The sequence below is a fragment of the Mugil cephalus genome, chromosome 7, assembly GCF_022458985.1.
Source record: "Mugil cephalus isolate CIBA_MC_2020 chromosome 7, CIBA_Mcephalus_1.1, whole genome shotgun sequence".
In the NCBI taxonomy this organism is placed as follows: domain Eukaryota; kingdom Metazoa; phylum Chordata; class Actinopteri; order Mugiliformes; family Mugilidae; genus Mugil; species Mugil cephalus.
The window spans coordinates 12,930,521-12,955,976 of NC_061776.1; the positions used below are offsets into that span (position 1 = coordinate 12,930,521).

The window sequence follows — 25,456 nt, forward strand, 5'->3', positions numbered from 1 at the left end:
CACTCAGACTTGGCAGCTTTTCAGCCTGTCGGTCAAAACTAAATATCAAGTAGAAAGAAAATGGACTGACACCAACATCCGCTGACTAAACGCGGAGTGGGTAAAATATTGTCCTCTGCTGTTTACCTCAAACACTGGCTGCCTTTAAGTCCCTAATCCCCCTCTTAGCCTTCAGACAACACAGGCCAGAGGACCCATTGTATGGAACTTCACGTTGCTCAAGGTGTGTGATTAACCCCTACTGTACATAAGAGTAAACACCACATCAAAGGCAGCCGCAGAGGGTGTCTGCAGGTGACGGGTCAGCGGGAGGTGAAGGGTCGGACACGGGCCGACGGCGGCTGGCCCCGCAGAGAAATGGAGGGAAGAAACCCATCGATGAAAGCTGGACTGGAAGCGCAGGGCTGCTGTTGTCCAGCCTCCTCTTACTTCAGCTAACTGTTTCCCTTTAAAAACCAAATAGTCCCAGTGTGGCTCATGAAAAATGACTCAACAAAAACCGCCGCCGCTCATTATGCGATAAAGTGGACAAGACGCATTCGTCAAAGGACCGACTGAGTGATCTGAGCGTGTGCGGAGGCAGGCAGTCATGTTGAGAAGCCATTCCCGCACGTTCGTGATTCGCACGAGACTGTCTTCGCTGCGTCGTAACATGCACATGTAAAGTATGTAAACCTTATCCAATGTCAATACAAACTGCCTGCGAATTAGAAAATGTAAAACAGACCAACGTTAAAGGACATATAACATGTGCTTTTGTTCCCATGCCTCTCTCGTTGCGTTTCACGCGATATGAGAAATGGTTTTGCTCCACGGTCCATAATAATTATTTAAAATCCTCTTTGCGAGATCTACATTTGTCTGTACTAAACTATTCTGGTTTGCTACAATTTTATTTCTTTACATTTGATCACATTTGCAGAAGAAAGAAGAAATACGGCTTTAAATGTGGCTGGATAAGACACAAAATTAGTTGGATTCAATGAACAACCTAATAAATTCTAAGTTTTGACTGTTGGTTTAATAACATCATGAGCAGTGATGTTAGTCAAGGAAAAAAAAATAGAAATACTATGCAATTATTTTCAAGTTTTAAACATTTATCACAGATTACATTCCTTGTTATAATTTGACCCATAACGCTTGCTGTTTTCTCCGTAGTCCATTGGTCTTCAACATGGTGTCCTTTGATTGATTAGACAACTGTTACATTTTTTTTTTTATTTTCCCTCACAAATTTAAGTTTCGACCTGTCCAGGGTGTACCCTGCCTCTCGCCTGATAACAGCTGGGAGAGGCTCCTACACCCCCACGACCCTAGTGAGGATAAGCGGTAGTAGAAGATGAGATGAGATTAAATTTAAGTTTCTTTAATACACATCATTTTAGTACAACATATTTTAGTAAAGGAATAAGGGATAGATTAATATTAAATGAATAATGATGATAATGATGTATATTTATAAGTAGCACTATGCTGAGTTTAATATAGAAAACATATAGTAGGTAGGGGGTCCCTACTTAATCTCTCCATCAGTTTGGGGTCCTTGGCCTGAAAAACGTTGAAGACCTCTGCCGCAAACTAAGAGAATATTAATTTCATCCGAGTTCATTTAGAACCCGCCTCATAATCAGACTACACGACGCGTATTCCTATTCATTCAGATACAGGAGCATGTTCTTCTCAGATTTATTCCGTTTTAATGGATGTGTTTAGCAGGTGCTGGCGTCTACGCGGGGTCAGGTTGGGTAGTGACGCTGCTCTCCATAAACAGCGGGCGAGCGAACACAAACACACACAAACACTCTCACACCTCTTCCCACCAACGTAGAGTTTGCCGCAGGACCACACAACCTGTATTTACACCTTGCGCTTCTCTGCATAAACACCGGCGCTATTAATTGCGCTCGCGCTGTTTGTGTATTGCTCTGTGTGGGTTTTTGTGGAGAACAAAGAGGCTACTCCTCCACCCACCGTGGCACTAATTGAGTGATTCAGAACAGGGCTCAGACACGGCGACTCTATCTGACTGGGATATTATCGGAGTGGCTGTCAGACAAGGGTCCAGAGCAGCTTGAGAGGAATGCGGCTTAGGACTTTGAGCCAGCAAGACTCTCTTCAGCAACAGCAGATCCTCAGCCCCCCGCCCCCCCCCCCACCCCCTCCCCATTCCCCTTAACCACCTCAGGCCAATCAGTCAACAGGACCCCAGGGGCCATTTTCAAAAACAATCACTCTCTCTAAGTAGTCAAGAGGTGCCAGGGCTAATTATAAACAAACTATTGATGGTCTAGCTGAGGATTACGCTAGACTGTGCCAGTGCAGTAAATGTTTGTGTGTGTCCATGTGTGTGTGTCAGGGTCACAGGAAGGTTCTGCTTGACAGAGCATTCAATTGGCCGTTTAACAGACCTCACCCGAAGCTCACGCACCATGAACGTCTACAGGCTCCTAATGACAAGTGCTTGGATTTATCTGAAGCAAATAACAAGGAGCTGTAAACAGGAGGCAAAACTGGCCCAAATCCTGATTATAATTCCCCTTTGTCAGTGTTCAGCGAATTCAAATTTGGTTATTGGAGAAGTGGAGTTCACGTTTGCGTCATATTCAGACATAAATTGAAACTTTTTCCGCACGGTTTTTATATACACAGAATAAATCCAGACCCTGTTCTTAAGTGCACACATTAGCAATTATTATAAACCACAGTGTTGACACTTGAAATAATGCATAATATCCAGAAGCAAGAATGATGTTCTATTATATTAATATTTGCAGCCTAACGTGAGTATGAGTCTACAACAGTGGACACTGAAAGTCTAAATGTTGTAGGTCAAGGGTCTCAACATTTTTCAGGCCACGGACCCCCAAACTGATGGAGGGATAAAGTAATGACCCCCTACCGACTATATGTGTTCTATATTGAACTCAAATATGCATGATTATAATCACTTTGCATTCAATATTAAGCTGTTCAAACAATGCACATATTCAAATATTCATTATTTTTTTTATTATTTCTTTTATTTCAAACATGTGCAACAGTAGGGTGGTCGTGCAACTGCCGCAAACATAAAGATACCTGACGTAAACATGGGATTTCACCCGGGGGACTGAATAGCTTCTCTTTAAATTTTTGGGGAAAACTAAAAAAAAAAAACTATATATATATATATATATGTCTAATCAACCAAAGATTTTGCGACCCTCTTGCAGTAGTTCTGCAGACCCCCTAGGGGTCATGGACCCCCCTGTTGAAGACCTATGTTTTAGTGGAGGTACTGCAGAATGTACACAATGTGTGCTAGTGTGTTAATTAGGACATAATGTGTTAAAATAATACACAAAACTGAGCAAAAACAAAATCTTTAGGTTTCCTCCTCTGGGGACTGTGCTTTTTTCGTACATACATGTAACCTAAAGAAATCCATCTAATTGTTGTTGAGATATTTGGGTCAGAACCAAAGTCGTGCAGCAGCTGATAGACGAATATCCCACTCCTGGAGCCGCACTGTTTACATGACTAAAACGCTGTAGAAAGAGTAAAAAAAAAAAAAACAAGCTCAAGTTCAACCAATTAACTCCCAAGCGGCAGCCAGTGAATCTTGTTTCACCCCTGAGTGTTGTGGCTGTGCATGCGATCCGCTTTAAAATAATGTCTTTGGGCCTGAACCGTGTGATAAGAGCGCAGGCTGCTGTGTGACGGAGACAGAGAGCAGAGTGACAGACACTCTGCAGAGCCAAAGAGTTCCATCCTCCTCCGGTTAAAACAACAGCCTTTTTTTTTTCTTTTTTTTTTTTTTTGCTGGAGCTATCGCTGCAACACATAGTCTGATCCAAGCGAGCTATATTTATTTTGGTATGGGCTGCATTTCTTTCCTTTAAGTAATGAATTAAAAAAACACAGGGCCTGGCGCTGGGATGTGGGGATGTGTGGGAGAGAGCTGCTCGCGCTGTCTCACTGCGAACGGGTAAGGAATGGCGTTGGGGAGCCGGGGTTGTGAGGTATCCAAGGATAAGAGCCTTCCCCTCATCCTTTCATCCTCTCATCCTTTCATTTCTTGAACTCGCGACCTCTCCCTGCGCTGAAGCCATGTTTTCAGTCGCCTGTCCCAGAGAGACAGCCAAACTTGGGAGGACTCCATGAAGTGGGAGATGGAGAGTAGTGGAGTTCAAGGGAGTAAGGGGGCTGGCTGTCTTGAGAACAGTCTAAAACACTTAATGGCAGAGAGAAGACAGCAGCACTATGTTTCTGCGTTACACTAATATATGAGCTTTGGTGCGCATGTGTGTGTGAGAGAAAGCGTGTGTTTAGGATATCGGTTAAGGTTGGTAACAGGTCAGCCAAAGAGATTTGGGAACAGCTCCCTCCCCTGCGCGCCCTCCAATAGAACACCTTCTGCAGAGGGGTTAAATAAATGTTAGTGATGTGATAACCAGCCTGTTTATTGAGGGGCCTCTAGCAGGACAGCCAGTAGGCCTGCTTGAGTTTCCTCTTTGATGATGTCATACCACCGGCCCGTCAAATCAGGCCCACCGTCGCTCCGTCCTCGTGCGTTTTAGACCTTAGAATTTGAAAGAATAAACAGGTGAAACGGCGGGCTCCACTGAATCCAACCTGTGAAGATAACGCACGCTAGCTACCACATCTTTTGTCTGTGTTACTTTACGCTTGCAAAACAAAGATCCATCTTGGGCTACATAAAAAGACGTCAGGTTCAGGGTCTGTTTGACCTGTTTTCTGCAAGTGTGTTTTTCAGTCTTGGCCAGGAAGCACAAAGATTAGCATGTTACATGCACTACGTAAAGGAGCATTCATTCTTCTATAACCTCACTGATGTGCCGCAAAGATACCCCAGCAGAGAACAATAGATGGTGTTAGCTTGATGCGGCTAATGAAAGAATTTGTCACTTCCCACTTTAATCTACGTAGGCAGTACTTGGGATACTTTTGGTTCCCTCCGTTCCTATTTTAGACCCCAGAATTTGAAAGTATATGGTGTAAATAGGCAAAACAGTGGGCTTCATTGAACTCACTGAAAAATACACTACCGTTTTAGATCACTCCAATCTTTCTTTCTTTCTTTCTTTCTTTCTTTCTTTCTTTCTTTCTTTCTTTCTTTCTTTCTTTCTTTCTTTCTTTCTTTCTTTCTTTCTTTCTTTCTTTTTTATTGAAATGTATGCAGTTTAATGTCTCATTTTACTCTGAAATAAAAGCATAGACCAAATAAAACTGAAGTTAAAAAAACATGGAATCAATATATAACCCAAAATATATATTCTAAACTTTCAACTCATCAAAGTAACCCTCTTTGTAACGTGTGAACATTCTCTCTTACTATAATGGAAATTCCCAGGAGTTCCCAGAAATGTTTTGCACTTGTAGGATGCTTTGCTTTCACATTTCTGGCCAGTTCATCACAAACCAGCTCCATGAGGTTTAAGTCTAGAGACTAGGTCATGGTCCACTCCAGGTTTTCAAACTTTCTTTCTTGTTTTTATCCTGAGGTAGTTCTGGTATAGCTTGGACTAAAACACTGGGGCATTATCTTGATGTAAGATGAAGCCCTGACCAGCTATACCAGAGGATACTGCGTGCTGTTCTAAAACTTTTAACCGGCAGTGTATATTATAAAAACGATAGATTAGACGCCTACCCCGACTGGTCCCTGGTCTGTCTCTGGATGTCAGTGTCCAGTTGGACAGCAATATTTTAACCACACCATTCAATTTCCATTTGTTTTCGAATCTATGCAATCATCGAAATACACAGAAGATCGACAACCCATTTGGAAAACTTCAATGCCAGACAAAAGTTGGAACATCGTGAAGTCACATTTATTTTTAAATTTAAGTGCAACACTTTTGGATGAGAAATACAGACTTGGTGTGCAACGCGACAGGCTTCGTTCCTTTGGATTAACAAATTACAGCAAATGTTTTTCTTTTTCTTAGCAGTAATTGACAGGAATTCTATCACGTCAGCAACAAGGTGAAAAAAGAACATGGTAGCTACAGTATCTTTGGTCTGTGTTGCCGTATACTTGAAAAGTAAGGATCCATCTCAGGCCATAAAAAAGTTTCAGGGTCTGTTTAACTTGTCTTCTGTAATGTTTTTCAGTTTTCAGGCCAGGAGCACAAAGATTAGCAGGTTACACGTTAGTCAGTTTTATACTTTATATTATATTTATGTTTCTTTCACCTCACTGATGTGTCACAAAGATACCCTAGAAGAGAACAATAGATGCTGCAGCTTGATACGGCTAATGAAAGAATATGTCACTTCCCACTGTTATCTGTTTAGTCATTTTTTTTTCCCTCAAATAACTCTCCACATAAATTCCCCCACTTGAAGCGGTACAGTCATGCTTTTTCGTCCACGTACGTCTTCACTTTCTCCTCCTTTTTCCTGTTTCCTGGTGAAAAACACAGGGGGCAAGGCACAGAGGTGAGTCTCAGTTCAAAGTTGAAAAGGGCGCGCCAGTGAAAAACACTGGCAGGTATTCAGCGAGTGTGGTGCACTTATGATAACAGCTGGGTTGACTTGGTGCTCTTGGGCAGTAGATATAGTGTGGCTGGAAAAAAAAAAAAAAAAAAATGGCGGATAGAGATATGAAGTGTGTCTGCTGTCAAAATCAGTTTGCAAGTTTTTGTGCAGGCTCTTCTACCCGGTTCCCGTGGCATGCAGTGAAGCTGCGCAAACAGCACGGTACGCATGTCTGCGTGCACAGACTGCAGCCGCCGGACAGTTGAATTGTGCAGTGTAAGTGAAAACTTGACCTCATAACTGCTTAGTGTTAATACGGCAGGAATTCACTGGAATTTTGTTTTCATAAATGAGGACAGGAAAGGGTAACAGTGGAGGCATAAATCAGGGGCTTTTTTTTTAACGCTCCTCTGAATAAGTGACTGCATGAGTGTAATAATAAACATCTCAGGCAGAGATTGATGTTGGATGGGCCTGACTAAGGGCACGTACTTGCTAATCCGCGCGCGGGCAGTGCCCACCTCGGGCACCGACTCTCCCCACAATTCCCACATTATTCGGAGGTGAAGCAGGAAGAAATGACAGACATAATTTCCCTCTGATCAAACATTGTTGATCCGTACATTAACACGGCCGATGCAATCTGTGGCCCGGGCACAAAATAATTGAATGTGCTGAAATTGGGAACTATTTTGAGGCATTTCCTCTCTTTAGAGCAGCGGGGCAGATTGGCTTAATTAAAGAGGGAAAAACAGGAAGTTTTAAAGTCACGTCTATAATTAATTGGTCGCCTCAGCCAAAGGGTCTGCCTGGTCAGGAGAGCACAAGGAAGCAGCTCTGTTGTTGCACTCAGTCACCGGGTTCACAATGCAGCCTGTCCTGCTGGGGACGTACTTTAAAGGGAAACCACAGTGTATTTTTGTGTGGGTTTAGCCAGTTATGATAACTTTGCGCACACCAAAATAAGTCGGGATCGTAGTATCCGGCAACATGGCTAAAAATAGGTCTCGTGGAGCTACAGACAGGAGTGGTCACACAATCACACACAAGCCAGCAGTTTGTCAGATTAGCTTTGGGTTTGAGGGAAAACTGAAAACCCACTTTTACCGAGGGATTCCCATAGGAGTAGCACAACAAGTACAACAGATCAAAGTTAAGCGGGATAATGGTTGCGTTTACAGCACCTAGGGATTTTACCCAGTTTTTCTATTTGCCTCGTACACACACACTGAAACACTGACAGCAGGAAACTACCACATGAGGAGAGAGTTTAGAAATGGATGTACAGCATGTTTTAAGTTGGTTTATTTAATGAGCAATGGTCTTGTGCTATCAGCCATAACATTATGACTACCTTCCTAATAATATGTGGGCCTCCAAGACAGTTGTGACTCATAAGAGAAATGAATTTGGACGCCAGAAAACTTAAGTTTGTCATTTGTAATTCGCCCACCCATTCATACCAACCCACACTCACAGTACTCAGCAGCTACGTGGCGTGGATGCTGAAGGGTAAGCCATCGCCCTGTTCTTCCCTCCGCCTGCTCGTGACCCTCCAGCCCCAGGAGCGCTTATCATACCGCTAGGTCACAGCTGCCACCAATTAATACTAGAAACTTTATTGTAGAAAGTGAAACATTTCTGCTGAGATATATTCGCCGTAACGCCACAAAAACATAAAGCAGCACTGTCAAACTCACAGCCAGCTTGGCCTGAGATAACAGGCAGTAAATATACCAGCAGATATAAACCCCATCGTTCACGTGACACTTGCCTCACAGTCCGTAGCTGTCTGCTGTAAACTGGGGAAGGATGATTACAAATGACAGTTTTCGTAACTTCTGTGGTGAGGACAATAACACAGTTGTATAATAACCGGCAACATTTAAGTCCAAAATTCTTCTTTAAATCCTGACAGACAAATGGTTATAGCTTATTTTATGCTGGATGTTCCAGTGGATTCATCTGGATTCTTTTATATAGATATATATATAAATGAAGACTGTCTAATAAAATAATGTTTGGTTTACATTTAGTCTGTTTTCAGTGTTACCTATCTGAGGAGGTATCTATGGGAACAAAAAATCTAAAATATCTTTCCGTAACGTGCCGGTGAGATGTTAACGAACTCCTGTATCTTCTGTTTGGGAGCCTGCCATGCGTCAGCCTGTTATTTACTTTAAATGCTCATTTGATTATCAGGAGTGTTCACTAGAGGTCTCAGTGGAGAGGCCCCCAATCAGCCGGGAAGGATAGGACCCTCGCTGGGCTCTCCCGTCAGAACGCTGCATCCTGCCATTTATCTCCAGTCTTCACTATGTGGCTCTGCTACTATCTTGAGCTCTAGATGAAAATTTATTACGTTTCAGGACTTCAGTGAGCCAAACGGTGTTTACACAAGCATACTTCGTTCTGAGAGAGTGCGGGTCCTGAAGTCTGAGACGCTGCAGTGCATTGTGGGTAGGGCCGCCGCTGGTAAAATCCCACCAAAAGCCCTGTGCTGACCCAGATGACTAAGAGTCCAGTTTCTCTGGAAGGCTGGAGACCTTGAACTGATACAAGTCAGGAAGACATGATTTCCCCCTACTTCTTAATCCAAGGCAAACACAGACACACAAACACTGGACCTGTTTGTATCATGGAGCGTGGAAATCATCCATTTCTGACTCCCTTTATTTTGTCTGTTCCAGGGCCCATCTGAGCACTAAAGACAGTTTAGGACAAATGACAAAACGAAAGAAAACAGCTCTTATTTTCACAGAATCAAATCAAAACAGTATATTTCCCATCTATTTAAAAACTGAAACTGAACCAGTTTTGGACTCTTTGTCATTTCACAATAATGACAGACTGATCATACATCGCCAGGAGAGAATTTACTCTCCCTGCTGAGACAATGATCAGCATATTGCTTGTTGACATATGTTTAATTGATTAAAACAGGCCTGCTGTGATTTCCCTGTGTTTTGTTATGAAAGGCCGAGGTTCTGACAGAAATACTCGGGGAAGTATTGCATTTGGCGGCGAGCTCGGGTTCCCATACACGAGAGCACTGAACTTAATTCAAAACGCCTTGGACACAAGGCTGACTGTTGGGCTAGCAGGAGAGGAGAGATAGCTGTAACCTTGCACTGAACTCCCAAGAATCTCAGCATACTCCTTGGATCGCGACTGCAGAAAATACTTACACGGGTTACATGATTTAGTGGCTGGGTTTCAAAGCCCAGACCCCTCTAAGCAGAGGGATTGGTAGTGAAATAGCTTTTCCATTAGAGAGCAACTGAGCTCTAATGTTTTGTTCTGTTTAGAAACAGGAACTGATTTGATGCCATGCTTGTCACATGTATGACATACGTTACTTTGTTCCTGCAAATAAACATGAAAAGTTGACGAGGGACAAGAGTAGAGGAGAAGGAGTTACCATTTCAGTATCCATGCACCTTCAATCTGCTGTAACAAAGCTGTACGTCTCTTTGTTCATTTGACTTCGCTGATATAAACATTTTTTTGTAATATTTTCATACGTGTTTTTGCACTTCTACGTCTCTAAATGATAAACACAGGAAATGAAATACGACTAAATCAGACGTAGGTTAACACATACAGTATTTACAGGAGTTAGCACATGCAAGAGGCGTGGCAAAGAATAGGCTCTCATCCCAATGGCAATTTTTTGATGAAGATTTACAATGCCTTCTGCATAAACAGTTTGAACATTTAAACAACCCAGTTTGAATAATTGCTCTTTGACGGATAGTTGGCATGCAATTGATTGCACTCGCGATAAATCAAAAAACGCTGATCTCCCCTGTCTTTGGACACAGTCAAACTGGGCTTTGACTACAGGAGTGTTTAAAATCCCACACGATTTTGACGTCAGATTGAATCCGTATCACACACTGCATGATTTGCAAAAAAAAATAAAACAAAAGCAAAAAAACAACAAAAAACGAAAAACAAAACATAAACAAACCCAAAAGCAAAAAAAAAAACAAAAACGAAACAAAAACGAAAATAAAAAACAATAGCTCAATGCACGGTACGAGGGGAGCATTTAAATGTTCGCGGCAGAGTAGGGGGCACTGAACGCACCACCTCACGTGGTCTCATTGGGTCTCACGCGGGAAGCGGATGTAAACAAAACAGTGGGGGAAAAAACAACTTGCTGTAAAAATAAACCTAATTACACCATGCTCCAGTCCAAGGAGATGTCAGTGCACCTGCAGAGGAGGAGGAGAAGAAGAAGACGAAGAAGAACGAAGAAGTAGAAGAGCTAGAGGTAGCTTTGTTTTCCTGTACAGTGAAATAAATAAAATGCTGTGGATGAGAAAATGTTTGGGGAGGTGCACTCAACACTGGATGCCTATTCTTCAGGGAGAAGTGGAGGTGAGATTTTAACCTTCAGTTTTAACATTTGTTTAATAACATTAGCATCCTAGCTGTGGACTGTTCCTTGTTGACTCTTCTCTTATTGGCTGCTGTGAAGAGTGGGACACCCTGGACACTTTCCTGAGTCTGTGGCATAAATCAGCTCAAAGCTCAAACCATTTCTACATCTATTTAATTAATATCAACACCAGTGGCACAGAAGCTTATTGGCCATAATACGTATCCAAAGAACATGCTTCACAGAATCAAGACAGCTAACAATTGTACAAAATCTGTCCTGTTATATATATTTGTCATATGAAGAATAAGTGGTTGGTTTTTGCTCGTTGGCTACTAAAAGTTGCTGGTTGTAACACTAACTATTCAACAGGTAGGTTATAATGTAGCTAATTCAGTTGTTAGGCCACAATGCTGTTGCTAACTAGCAGGATTGAAAAGTAAAATATTTCACAGGTAATTTTCTTACCTTTGATTTAAAGCTAAGAGGTTAAAAAATACAGTGATGTGAAAAAGTGTTCCTGATTTCTTTTTTTTTGCATGTTTGTCACACCTAAGTGTTTCAGATCATCAAACAGATTTAAATAAAAGCCAAAGATAACACAGGTAAACACAAAATGCAATTTTTAAATGAAGGTTTTTATTATTAAGGCGATAAAATCCAAACGTACATTTCTCTAGCCACACCCAGGCCTGATTACTGCCACACCTGCTCTCAATCATGAAGTCACTTAAATAGGACCTGCTTGACACAGTAAGGGAGACCAAAAGATCCTCAAAAGTTAGACACTATGCCCAGATCCGAAGAAATTCAGGAACAAACGAGATAGAAAGCAACTGAGATTTATCGGTCTGGAAAAGGTTATAAAGTCATTTCTAAAGCTTTGGGACTCCAGTGAACCACAGTGAGCCACACATTATCCTCATATGGGGAAAACATGGAACAGTCATGAACCTTCCCAGGACCACAATTACCCCAAGAGTGCAGCAACGACTGGTCCAAGAGTTCACAAAACACCCCACATCAGCAACCAAAGAACTGCAGGCCTCACTTGCCTCAGTTAAGGTCAGTGTTCATGACTCCATCATAAGAAAGAGACTGGACAAAAATGTCCTGCATGGAAGAATTCCAAGATGAAAACCACTGGTGAGTGGAAAGAACGGAAAGGCTCCTTTCAGTTTTGCCAGAAAACATCTTTATGATCCCCAAGATTTTTTGGGAAAATACTGACGAGACAAGAGCTGAACTTTTCGGAAGGTGTGTGTCTCCTTACATTTGGAGTAAAAGTAACACAGCATTTTAGAAAACGAACATCATACCAACAGTAAACTCTGGTGGTGTGATGGTCTGGGGGCTGTTTTGCTGCTTCAGGACCTGGAAGACTTCCTGTGATAAATGGAGCCATGACTGTCTACCAAAATATTTTGAAGGAGAATGTCTGGCCATCTGTTTATGACCTCAAGCTGAAGAGAACTTGGGTTCTGCAGGAGGACAATGATCCAAAACACACCAGCAAGTCTGACCACCTCTGAATGAAGACTTTGAAGTGGCCTGGTCAAAGTCCTGACCTGAATCCTCCTGAGATGTTGTGGCATGACCTTTAAAAGGCAGTTCATGCTCCCACGCCCTCCAATGTGGCTGAATTACAACAATTAAAGATGAGTGGGCCAAAGTGCTGGAAAAGACTCATTGAAGTTATCACAAACACTTGACTGCAGTTGTTGCTGCGAAGGGTGGACCAACCAGTTATTAGGTTTAGTGGGCAATCACTTTTTCACACAGGGCCATGTAGGTCTGGATTTAGGTTTCCCATAATAATAAAAACTACATTTTTGTTAACTTGTGTTATCTTTGTCTTATATTTAAATTTATTTGATGAGCTGAAGCATTTAAGCTTTTTCACGGTAGATGTTCAGGTGGGTTGGATTCCCAGTAGACCGAATTTATGCTTTTTCTGTGTGTCGTCCATTTCGTTGCAGCCAGAGTGGACTTGATACGGTGTCTTTGGCTCATTTATAAAGTAATTTAATTCTTTTACCGCTGTTTCACCTTTGCATCTCTCAGAAAATGGGCGGTGGCATGTTGCAAGCTGGTGTTTCCATACAGGTCTCTTTCAGTTGCTCCTTGTAGCCCAGTAGTACCACTATTTACAATACCAGTTTTGACCGAAATTATCTAAACTCATTTGCAAAGGCTGCCATGAAATGTGGTGCAGGATGAAATAGGTCATGTGTTTTTGTCCAGTACTTTGGTTAATGAGGCAACATCTACAAACAAGGTTACCCAACAGCCTCAGCGGTACTTTGTCCAAATTAGAAAATGCTGACGTGCTAAAATAAGAAGCTGAAGTGGCAAACTGTTCCTAATAATAAAGAAAACCAACTGAGTGGTTAGCTTTAGGAATATTAGGAATATTAGGTATGAGAGCATCTCATACATACAGGACAAAATAATGAATCTAAACCACAAAATCGACAAGGTTAAGAAACGTCAGGATCAGAATGAGACAACATAACACGCATCTCCCATGATGAGCGTGTCATGTCCTTTGACAATCCTAACGCACTCAGCTCTCGATTAAAAGCCATTAGTCTACGATTCTTAACACCGTGTGTGAATGAGTGCAAGCGTGGCATAGCATTCACGACAGAAAGTCCCCAGCTGTCTGCACCTTTAGGAGGAACAACAGATTGAACAAACACAAAACGTGACTAGCTATTCCACTAACGGGCTGGGCTTCACTCCCAGCACCGTTTTATTTGTCTTGAATGTTTGCGTATCATAGTAGAGGTTTATTTACTGTACTTGCAGTACCAGACGTGTTGAAGTAGGGAAATATTTCCCCAATATGTAAAATTTCTCTGCTTTCATTCATTCGAGGCACATTATCTCGGAGGAAGTCGGTGAAAATGCACTTCTCTTTGCAGGAACCGTACGTTCTTCACAATAGTGAGTTTGACTGTGGTCATATGTTGGATTGACACTTGATAAGATCCACTAAGGGCAAATTCTTCTTTTACAGCGCTTGTCAAATTCACCATCAAATCTATAATTTATGCCCCAACATCTGCACGGGTAATAAAATACATGCTAAGCAATTAGCATTTTTGAATTTAGCATTTGGTTCATTTGGTTTAGCAAGCTTGTAGTAATTCATGCATTCATATTAATTAATTTTAAATCTCAGATTGCTAAACTACATGATTCTAGTTAATCATAAACACGCATTATATTTGAGGCTATATTTCTGTAGGATGCTTTTTTCATATTAAGGGACGCAGCAGACGTCTCATTTCTGATTTAATTGTGCATTTTAAATACCTAACAAGTTGGAACAAAAGCATATAAAATTAAATATTATTATAAAGTTCACCTCCCGTACACACTTATATTTAAATAAAGTCTAAATTTGATCAGAACTAGAAACTTTTCTGGTTAAAAGTTTCTAGTTAAACCTGGTAACTTGTTTACCTCCTCGTTAACTTTCAGCTTGCAAGAAACTTCATCATAACAACCTTTATTTTCCTATACATTCAGATTTCATTCCCTGTCATTTAGTTACACACTTGACAACTTCCTGGCATTCCTCAGTACAAACTAATACACTCAGAGTCGGACACGGCCTTGCGTCGCACCGTGTGATTTTCCCTCTTCTCCACCACCAGCGGTGTAATTCGCTCTCCAACACCCAGCCTTCCCTGAACACACTCCCTCTGTTTCTGTAATAAGTAACACTGACTATACATAGCTAAATGATGTAATCAGTGGGATGTGTGGAGTCGCACGTTTCACTGTCCTTTAGTTTTTAACAAGACTCTGCTTACTACTGTTTTGATTGTACGGCCAGAGTTCCTCATTAACGCTTTTTATATTGAACTGAAACTTGTGTGTGACAAACTCCTGTGATTAAGACGGTGAGAATTTATGACAGGAGGAGGAGGCGCCTTCGTTCTTTCCCCCACATTCCTGTATGCTAACGGCGGAGTGCTTTTCGGACGTATCTTTGCGATCGCACTTTGGCTTTCTATGAATCTGACGAGGCAAACAAATCACAGAATAACACTAATCCAGAACAAACAAAAGCTCTGCAGACACAAACACTTCTTTTTTTGTTGCCGCTCCAAATCTAAAAGACGCCACGAGCGAGACGGACACGGGGTTTAAAAAGTGTTTTCTCTCTCACAGAACATGCCACCATGTCTGTCGAGGAAACCCAAAAGGGCTGAGTCAGAGATCCCATCTCTTCCGGAGGCTGGGCCAGAAGCGTTCTCCTTTGAAAGGCAACATGGAAAGATCAACGGGCATCTCCTTAGGGAGCCGCTGCGCCATGCTGTGCTGCTGCCCAATGGCCAAACAGCCCTGAGGCCTGTAGTCTGCTGCTCGGTTAGTCCGCGTTGTTTACTTTGGGAGGACTTTCAACCCTGTGCTGCCAACAAGATCTGCATTCTGTCTGTGTGTTTGTCTGCCTCAATCATTCCCATCTCTTTCCAGCTTTTGACCACTTTTTTTTTTTTTTTTTTTTTAAACACAATTCTACTCCTGTGACAAGCATCTCTCACCATCGCTTTCCACCACTCTCACAGATAATAACTGTCAGCCTGAATGTATGTGACCCTCAGCTCGGGGAGCAGCTATCCAGATGAGAGCGCAGGGAGGATTTCTGCGCTGTTGTGTTTATATTTCCTCCCCTCGTAGCACCATGGATACCAGTCAGACAGTGCCAAGGTAGGACCACCTCATAAATTCAGAAACCTATAAATATTTGCCCGTGTTTTGAGTTCAACACTAGCTTGCATTTACATATCTAAGGGTGGTTTTTGCAATTTATCTGCTCGGGAGCTCAAGAACATAAAGCCCGGTGGTCTCCCACCAACAGATAAACACGCGCAGAACTTTTCCATTTCTTTATGTTCAGGTAGAGTTGGCGACTAACGTGAAAACAAATCGAGCTTCAGGACGGACCACCAATAGTCTAATGTCATCTCTCAAATATTAAACGAGAAAAATAGGTGCAATAACAAGGTTCACCTCCAAACTGTGGATGTGGCTGCTATGCAGTGTAGCACATTCCTCCACACTCAATAAACCTAGCTAAATCAATATGTCAAAGAGCAGACAGATAACGCTAATCCTGTGCATAAATCTTAACCATCTCTAAAATCTTTTCATGTGGTATTACTCACAGGCCATATTCTCTTAAGTACAGTAAACATTGTGACAGGTACTTTGAGCTGTTCTTTCAAGAGGACACGGGAAAGTGGATTGTGCTCTAAGCCACCGGGGGCCACTAGAAAAGGAAACTCTGGAGTAAAAACCATGTCAGGGAGAATAAATGCTTGCTTTAATGAAACGTAGGCAGAGCGTAGAAGCACACCACCCAGAAATCCTAAAGCATATTCTTTTTTTCTTTTTTTTTTATCATCTTGCAACACATTTAGGTACACATCTGAATTTATCCACCTCCTCCTCCCCCTCCTCCGAGAGACATCTGAGAAAATAAAACTCTTGAGGTTTCGATCGGCCAAGGAGAAACGGGGAGTTAAGGCAGAGATGTGAATGACTCAAGCAAAAACACGGTTCTTTCCATGACTGCCAAACACTGATGCTCTCTCCCCCTCTTTTTTTTTTTTAAAAACAAGCTGTAAATTTATTTTTTTTATTTTTTTGCATCACCAAAACAATTCATTGGACTGAATTTAAATAAAAATAATTTCTCTTAATGTTCCAAAGGAAAAAATAAAATAAAATAAAACATGACCAAAAAACCAAACCAAAAAAAAAAACGAAAAAAAAAACATATTTTAAAAAAATAAATAAATCCAGAACTGTGAATGTCATGCTCTTTTTAGACGAAGCAGGTTGTTGTGGGGGGAATAAAAGGAGAAAGAAGGAAAAGAAAAGGAACCTCCTCTTCCTTCGTAGATTTACATGTAACTCATCAGGCTGCCTTCGGGTCTCGGCATGGATGACGTTCGACCCCGAAATTGCTTCTTAAATCTCCCACACCGTTGCCGAAGCCACAGACGAGACAAATCAAAATCCTTCTCAAATTCTGAACTGACGCGTGAGGTCGTCTTTTTTTTTTTTTAAAAGAACACATACAATCGGTTTTCCTCGTGATCGTCACAGTCACCCAAGTAGTGTGAATTTGTTCGGAGGTGACCTCACCGTTCACTTCATCTGATTTTGGTTTAAGATGATGCAATGATACATGTTGTGAAAGACATACAGTTCATAGTGAGTCAGCTTGGTGCAGCCTCTCCTGCAGCTTATATATTAAAACATAAAGGTCAGTGTCCCTACAGCTACTCTGGGTGTGCTTTGTTCAAACAAACCATCCAACTGCTTTACATGTTAAAAAAAAAAAAAAAAAAGCCTCTTTTGTAGCCTCTGCTATGAGAATAGTACCTTGATGCTAACCAACAGCTGACATATAAAATAATTAGTCTGAAGGAGTCGATTATTTGCAAAAAACAAAAACAATTTAGTAAATGATCAAAAAGAAAAGAAAACACTATATGACACAGTCATTTATACCCTGTTTAAACCAAACTAGTTTCAGTCAAATACAGTAAGAGCTTTCAGTGGAAAACATGTGCAGATTCAACACTACTGTATACTACTAACACTCAAAAAAGAGAAAAAAAAATGGAAAAGAAGACATCAGAATGGTTTAACTTCTACTCTATATTGATATCTTTATTAACAATCATAGCCATGTTTTCAACAATGGAAGATTTATAAATATTCTTTTTTTTGCTTTTTTTTTTGATTCATAAAAGTTGTCTCGGCACTTATGGTATGATTCCAGTTGTGGGGAAAAATAAAAAAAATCTAAATGTCCTCAAAGAGTATAGCGCCGTATAAAGCACTGATATCCAATCAACAGCCTTTTTTTTTTTTTTTTTTTTTCTTCAGATAGGAAATCCGTTATGTACACGATGGCTTTCTTTAAAGAACCCAGATCTAGTTCTGCGCCACGGATGGGAGAGATACTGAGTGCACGGCAGGTCCAGAAACCATCCACGGCGGGCCGCCTTATTGATCGTCTGGCCTGGCGTTTCCCCTTCTTGTTGATGTTGTTTTTATTTATAAGGCAACAAGATCCAACCTGGACCCCCCCAATCCCAGATATTCCACGCTCGGTTCAAGCTTGCAGTGTGGCCAAAGCTTCTTTTTTTTTTTCCTTGTCCGACCCTTCTCGTGCGAGCTGAGAGGGAAGAAAACGAACTCGCCCCTCAAATACTTCCAAAGCATCCAGAAAACAAAACAAAAAAAGGAGGAGGGGGGGCCAACGATTTTCTGTCCGTCCTGATGGGCTTTTAGATGTTCAAGCTAAAGCCATGGGGCACCAGGGTTCACCCCTCACTGAAGCTACGTCTGATGACTGGGTCAGGCCCACGCTGGTGTACAGGCTGTCCTGTCCCGGGTACTTGACCGCTGAGCTCGAGCCCGTTCCCTCCCCCGAGCTGGACAGGACGGATGAACTCACCTGCAACACCAGAATGCACAAGTGTCAACCTTTTTTGAGGTTTTGGACTTGGATACCATTCGCATTACATAACTGGGAGAATAAAAGTATCAGGTCATGTGAAATGTGAAGCTCATCTTACTGTAAAGTAATAGTGACACACTGCTTAGCAGAAATCACCACCACAGAGTAACAGTCAGCATGCATGTGATAAATACGTGTAAGAATAGATTCTTGGTAAAGTCTTTAAAAATAATTGCAAGGCTCATATTTACTAATTTATTTATTGCATTTTTTAAAAAAGTCCCGTCCAAACCAGATATGTGTGCAATCATAATTAAATTTGTCAACATTTAATTTGTCTCTTAAAAATCCCTTACCCCTGACACCTGTCCGGAGGGAGAGCTTGTTTTCGAGCAGTCTTCGGAGTTGGATGAAGAGGTGGACGTGGGAGTCATGGAGACAGAGTTGTTGTTTCCTATAAACACATAAAAACATATTTGTTACAGCAACATGTACTGGGAATCTTCCACGCACGCATGTGAGCAACGTATGCATCAGTAACTCACCAGAGGACCCCTTCGATTTATTCAGAGTTTTTGGTTTTCTTTTTCTTGTCTGGATTCCTTCTTTCTTCATGGCGAGCGGCCGAGGTACCTGCGGAATTAACCATTTAAGTTAATATAATTTTTTTTTAATTTATTTAATTGGGGGAAAAAATGTTGGAACTGTGGGAGCAGATCTGAACTCACCCCGTGTAATTTTGTGTAGAGCCCACACGCGTTACACACCGGCTCTCCCTCCGCGTTTCTGCGCCACAAAGTGGTCGTGCTCGTCTGACAGTTAGCGCAGGAAAGGCCGATTCTTCTGGACGTCGACTGGTGACGAAAGCATGAAACCGTTAATTGTACTGAATTTTAACACTAAAAAGCCCTGACGCTTTGGAATATTTTAGGAGCTTTAAACTTGAAAACTTGAAAATTGGAGTTTTAAAATGCAAGAGGCTGGTTCATTTAAATAAAATTCAGCTGTTTGTGCCCTGGGTATTATTATGACTTCCAATCCGTTTTTACGCACAGCCTTTTGCAAAATGGGTCCAAAGTGGCATCTAATTTCCTTGTTAAAAAAAAGAAAAAAATGTGCGTAATGGCACATGTAAGGATTAGACGATTTTGATGCAAATTTAGATGAAATTACCCTGAAGAACTTTGAATAGAATTTAAGTGTCTAGTTTCGTTAACAACCCTCATCGGGAAGTTCAAATGGAATAAAGTCTTTAAATTATATGGAATAGATTGCTTCTAATTTCAGATTTTAATTACGATTGTTAATTTGTGAATTAATATCATTTGGTCCTAATGATGTGGATCAGTTTACAGAAAAGACACTGAGCTTAAAACTACTCAAACTTTTTTTTTATCCTGTTTTATGTGATAAATCACAGACACAACGAAGCAAAAATTACTGAACTAAAACCTGTATCACCTCAGGGAGTCTACTCATCTAGATGAATATCATCGGCGATAACCCCCAGCCATTGTTTGAAACAATTAGGCAGGAAATTGAGCGCTTAAGTGGTCCCCCTGTCTCCTTACCGTCCGTTTCTGCGGTTTAATTAATGGCCGGCTCAGACCATTCATTTTGCTATAGAGGCCGCAGGCGTTGCAGAGAAAGTGGCCCGTGCCGTCGCGCCTCCACAGCGGCGTGGAGATGGATCCGCAGTTGACGCACTCCCTGCTCTCCCCCATGTCGTCGAGAATATCTGAAACTTGGGGTGGGAAAAAAGAGTTATTTAGAATGACGTACATTTTTTTTTTTTTTTTTTTTTGTGTGTGTGAAAGTTAAATCTTTCCGTGATTTTTCTGAGGGGCTGTGCGTCTTGAACATTCTTATGTCAGGTGGATGAAAAACAGATTTCGTGTTGAGAGTGAAATGATTACATAAAGACAGATCGAGTGTGTTAAAGTGGCGAGTTATGAATTTTGCAAATTTCCAATCTGTGTAGGTTGTGATGTTGTGTTAGTGTCGCTTGAAAACTTAAAGGATTTTATTTTATTTTAAATTTTACATCATTTTTAATTTTCGATTGCGCAGCACACAGTCAGGCCTTGTGTTTTTTGCAGGACTGACGCACACACGCATGAGTTCTTTTAGACCAAATTTAACACGAATTTAAGCACAAAAACAATATGTTCGTGCTACTTTTTTGGCATAATTTTGATTTATAATTTTTCACATTTTCAACTCGAATCGAGATCAAATTGTATTATAAAAGCACCAAAATCACAATGACCTCACCTCATCAACGTTTTTCTTTTTTGTTTTCTTCGATCATAGATTATAAGAAGAAAAATAATCCCATCCCATCGCCAGGTCCCTCTCTAATTTCCTTTTTTTCTTACCTCCGTTTGGTCCTCGAATCAAGGGCGCGCCTCTGCTTTGCAAGGTGTGCAGCATCGTGTTATCAAATGGTCCCCCGGTCCAAGGCGAGGTCAGCTGGGGTGCAACGTACGGAGAGTACGGGCTCGCGTAGGACCCAATCTGGGGGCGAGAGAGGCTGTACTGGTCCCTGCTGCTCACGTTCAGTGTGTTGGCGTAGCCGGTGTCCCTGGGCGCCCCGTTATTCATGGGCGGGCTCGGGGGGTAGTGGAAACGGCTGGAGGTGTGCGGGCTCCCGGTGCTGTACGAAGGGCTCTCCGGGGTGGACTGCGACCACACCGAGTGACTGGAGACTGCGTGGCTGGGCTGAGCGGAGCCGCTGGCCTGCAGGTAAGAGAGGCTGGGTATCATGGGACCCACTCGAGAGCTGGGGACATACACGGGGGAGTTGGGGTTGGAGTGCATATAACCTCCAGAGGAGGAATCATATCCAGTCTGGCTTTGGGCTGCCGCTATGGCCAGTGTTTGGTACATGTCGGTCGGGTCCACCAGCAAGCTCGCCTTGTGCGCTCCGGTGGAGAGGACGAGTTTGCTCCCCTGGTCTAAATCCGTAAACAGCGGGATGTCCTCCGTAGTGGTCAGGGTGTTGTTATGGTGTCCAAAGTGAAGGTAGGAGTGTAGTGATCTGCCGTCGTGGCGGCGGTGTCCCAGTGCGTCAAGCTCGCTCGGAGGCGTCCTCAGCTCATCCGAGGTGGGACCGTCCCTCCTGCTGTCACCGGTCAGGTAGTTCTGCTCAGCCGGTGACCCTGGGCTGCTGGATACTTCTCGCTTGACCATGGACCAGCCGTTTTCGCCCAGGTCCATCCAGGAGCACTTTCCATACACCGTAGGGGTTAACAAAAATGTTCAGGGAGTACTCTACCCTGTGGCAGAAAGAATTAAACATCAGGAGAGAGACTCCACACGTTCCTGTAAACCAGCATCTCATATAGACCTAGAGCTTGTTTTCATCTTTAAATTAAGTACACGTCCTCTACAAAATATTAATACACTACGAATGTTAATGATCACTGACTCGGTGTCATCTCTAGGTCCAGTGAAACACATCCAGCCCACAGTGACTGCCATTACTCCCATCAAGCTCTCTTAAAAGAGGCACTGGGGTCCATCCGTGTCAAATCCCTATCCTCCCACACACATACACATTCACACACACACACACACGCGCGCACACACAACAGATAGGAAACAAAACGCAATATGTCTTCACAGCAAAAGAGATAACCGTTTGATAAGACCCGAAACAGATAAGGACAGAGAGGCAGGCTGGAGCGATAAAACAATACCACCGAAATGATGCGTTTAGTTCGCCCCACACGGCCAGAGGTTCAAACCTGCTGCGAAGTAGGAGAAGAAGGTAGAAAAAGACGAGACTTTAAGACACTTTAGACGCCGCGTACCTGCTAGTTGTGTGCCATAGGTCGCACGCAAAGTTCCTAATAGTGGTTCTCCGCTTCTCTTGGAAGTAATGGGAAACGTTACTGCGCTCTGACGAGGTTTATGAGAGGAGGCGCCTCTGGTGGCCGCGGCCGCAGGAGGCGGACCAATCATGAGGAGCGTGAGCGGCTGGAAACGCGACGGGGGTGCCAGCCGGTGAACTCCTCCAATCAATCACGACGAGAAAACGGAGAGAGAGAAAGAGAGAGAGAAAAGACACTTGATCATGTCTGAAACCTACAGTCATTTGTAAATGCAATCACAGTGTTTTTCTCAGTTATGACAAGCCCCTCCCCCCTCTCAGCTTTTTAATTCCTGATCAAAAGTCCTGATCAATAACCGCCATCAATTATTATTAACACCTTTAAATTATTTCACCATCTAAAGACTTATACGATTTTTCTTGTAATTATTTTTCTGTTTTTATTGGTTTATTTACTGCCCTTTATTTGAACTCTACAGCTGATCACTGCGCGTGAAAGCCACATACTTTTTCTTACATTATTAGTAGCCATCTTGTGTACTAATTTGTGACACGTCTTCTTTACGCAGTCGCTCCCATTTCGCGTTTACACTTCTTCTGTTTCATTGGCTTCACCGGAGAGGGAAATTATTGAACAATATAACGCAGCCGCAATGTGACAGCTACCATCTGCATTTATTTACATAAAAATCGCACGACCAGTCAATAGGACACTAAGTTAATTAGTTAAATGGACCAAAAGTTTTGTTTATCTAGCTCCATTTCAACAGCATCTGTAAAATGCTACTTCCGCGTAATTGCACCTTTGCCAGTATATGTTTATCTAATCTATATTTTATCTGTATTTTACTTAATAATATTTTTTTGTACACGTTTGCCTGATAAAGGCTTGGAACTAATTATGTTCAAGAGAAACATTAATTATTTTCGCCACAAAAAAAATAAAACAAGACTGGATTAAACTAATAATTAAAACAACTATTTTATTGTGTTGGTCCGTTAATAAAAATGTAGTTTTAAGGCCTTGTGTGGTTCTATTTATTACTGCGTATATCTTCAAGTCTTGATCTCTTTTGTTTATTCTCTCTGCTCGGCGCAGTGATCAATAATCCCCCCCCCCCCCTAATTCGTTTATTTTTGTCAGACGCTTTCATTGAGGATTAAATGGCCTCAAGTGTGTGGAAGCACAAACTCTCCGCACGCCTCTGCTGCCGCTGCTGTTGTTGCTGCTGTGAAGAGCCTCGCTTTGAACCGCGATGATTCGTTCAGCCCGAATATACAAGGCGATGAGTGAAGTGATCAAAAGTAGCGAGGTGTCAATTGAATCATTCACAGGTCTGTTCGTGTGCCCTGACGGCCATTCCTTGGTTCGCCGCGCAGCAGGTATTATTACATTCGGTCTGAAAGGAGGATAATAATGTTACTGCAAATACTGCCGGTGATACTGCGGCAGATTGGAGCACTCAAGTGTGTCTAGTACTTCTGACGTGACTGCTGCTACAGCCGCTATACAGTGAGGACTGTGCATTTATAAGCCCATTGCTATAACGCAGCAGACTGGACTGCAAATAAACCGAGGACTCTACCATGATTAAAATTACCCTAGTGCCACGATTACTGCTACTACAAGTTGTTAATAGTCGCGCGATACCAATAACATACACAGATGGACTTATTTCTAATTATAAGAAACATATTGTTAATGATTATTGCTATATTTCTAGATTATAAGCACTACCACTGATATACTGCTGCAATAGAGGCCTGCTGAATTAATCAAACATGCTCTATTATTATTGGTGCTACTGCTGTTTCCATGGACACAATTCCCGCATAGCCTTGAGCCACTACTCCCACTAAAGCTATCATTATTAGGTAGCTGCTACTCTGTCCTACCTGCTGCTTAGTAGTAGGCTACCATTACGCACAAAGCCACAGCATTATTTGTAGCCGCTTACATGCCAGCCCCATGCGTGCGTAAATCTACTACAGCTGCTACACAGGGCCCTGTTGTTTCATTGGTGCGGTTATTATCGCTGCTGCTGGCGACTGGGGTCGTCGCGCGTCTGTTTGTGTGTCAAATGTGGCAATAAATCTAAATCCACATGCCAGGCAACGGCTCCAGGTTTCCACATAGCTGCGCTCGCATGTATCGTTTTTACGCACGCAATGGATCACATCTGGCCTAACGTTTGTGTGTCAGTCACGAAAAAAACAACAAAAAAAAAAACATAGCGTCATTTCTGGAGACTTGATGTTATCAAGAGGAGGGGATGGGGGGGCGCTACTGTCTCCCATCCCATCGTCGCAGTGATCGGCTGTCAAGGAGGTGCGAGAATACAAAACCGCGTTGTTGTTTTCTTCTTTTCTCCTTTTCTCTTCTCGCCACCCTCCTCCTCGTCCTCCCCCTCCTCCTCCTCTCCCCCCTCCTCTCTCACGTCCTTTACTCGCTGGCTGCGGAGCCTCGAGTTGATGAATGAGGTGTTTTTTTTTTTCTCGGCGGAGTAATGTCAAAGTGTGCTCCTCTGACATACGGAGCACCGGGAGAAGAAGTGGGCAGGACGCCGCCCTGTCTCCACATTTATCCAGACGCGGTCAAACAGTGCGGGCCTGCGTGGCTGTCAGCCATGTTAAAGAGACGCAGGCCTCTAACCTAATTATCGTTATCTATATCTTTTAAACGTATATCGTGTAACTGTAGATGGCTAATAGGCCTAATGCTGCGCATATAATAATTATAATAATGTATTATTATTGTTCAGTTACCTTTAAATCTGATTTCGGAAATTTTAAATGTAATTTCAGAATCGAAATTTTAAAATAAATATGAAAAGTTATTAGTCATGGTTGGAAAATGAAACATTCACAATAAAAAAAGAATTAGAGAATTATAATTATAATAAAAATAACGATAATATTAATAGACCAATATTAATAATAATAATAATAATTTAGCGTCTAATAAATTCTGTATGAATCTGAATTTTATTCTCAAAGATGTTTTTTCTTTCTTTGTTTCTTTTTTAAGCAGTTTTATCAGAATAATGCTTGTTTCTTTCAGGAAGTGTACAGGACTAATGGCCGGCCCTCTTCAGGTGTCAGTGCCTTATGTACCGACTTGATAATGATTATCTCCAACACTCCAGCTCTTGTTATAGTGTGCACCTGATTAGCCAATACAACTCCAATATAAAGGATGCTACAGAGATAATAAAGAGAAAGAGTAACGTAAAAACATCTTCTGTAACTCCAG

At 42.1% G+C, this 25,456-nt stretch overlaps 1 protein-coding gene and 1 long non-coding RNA gene across 3 annotated transcripts; one reads left to right on the forward strand and one right to left on the reverse strand.

Annotated features, from left to right (window-relative positions):
* Positions 1-10,414: 10,414 nt before the first annotated feature.
* LOC125011299 lies at positions 10,415-17,785 on the forward strand. Its single transcript, XR_007113155.1, has 2 exons — positions 10,415-10,872; positions 15,059-17,785. It is a non-coding gene; the product is annotated as an uncharacterized LOC125011299 (long non-coding RNA).
* Positions 17,546-22,334, reverse strand: gata6 (GATA binding protein 6). Of its 2 annotated transcripts, none has more exons than XM_047590440.1 (7): positions 22,184-22,334; positions 20,747-21,646; positions 19,940-20,112; positions 19,097-19,222; positions 18,914-19,001; positions 18,725-18,822; positions 17,546-18,365 (listed from the first exon to the last, which is right to left on the reverse strand). In XM_047590440.1, exons 2-7 carry the CDS (start codon positions 21,585-21,587, stop codon positions 18,204-18,206), a joined length of 1,488 nt encoding a protein of 495 aa, XP_047446396.1. In that variant the 5' UTR covers positions 21,588-21,646; positions 22,184-22,334; the 3' UTR covers positions 17,546-18,203. The 2 variants fall into 2 exon arrangements, with proteins under 2 accessions (XP_047446396.1, XP_047446397.1); XM_047590441.1 differs by lacking the exon at positions 22,184-22,334 and adding an exon at positions 21,799-22,143.
* Positions 22,335-25,456: the final 3,122 nt, after the last annotated feature.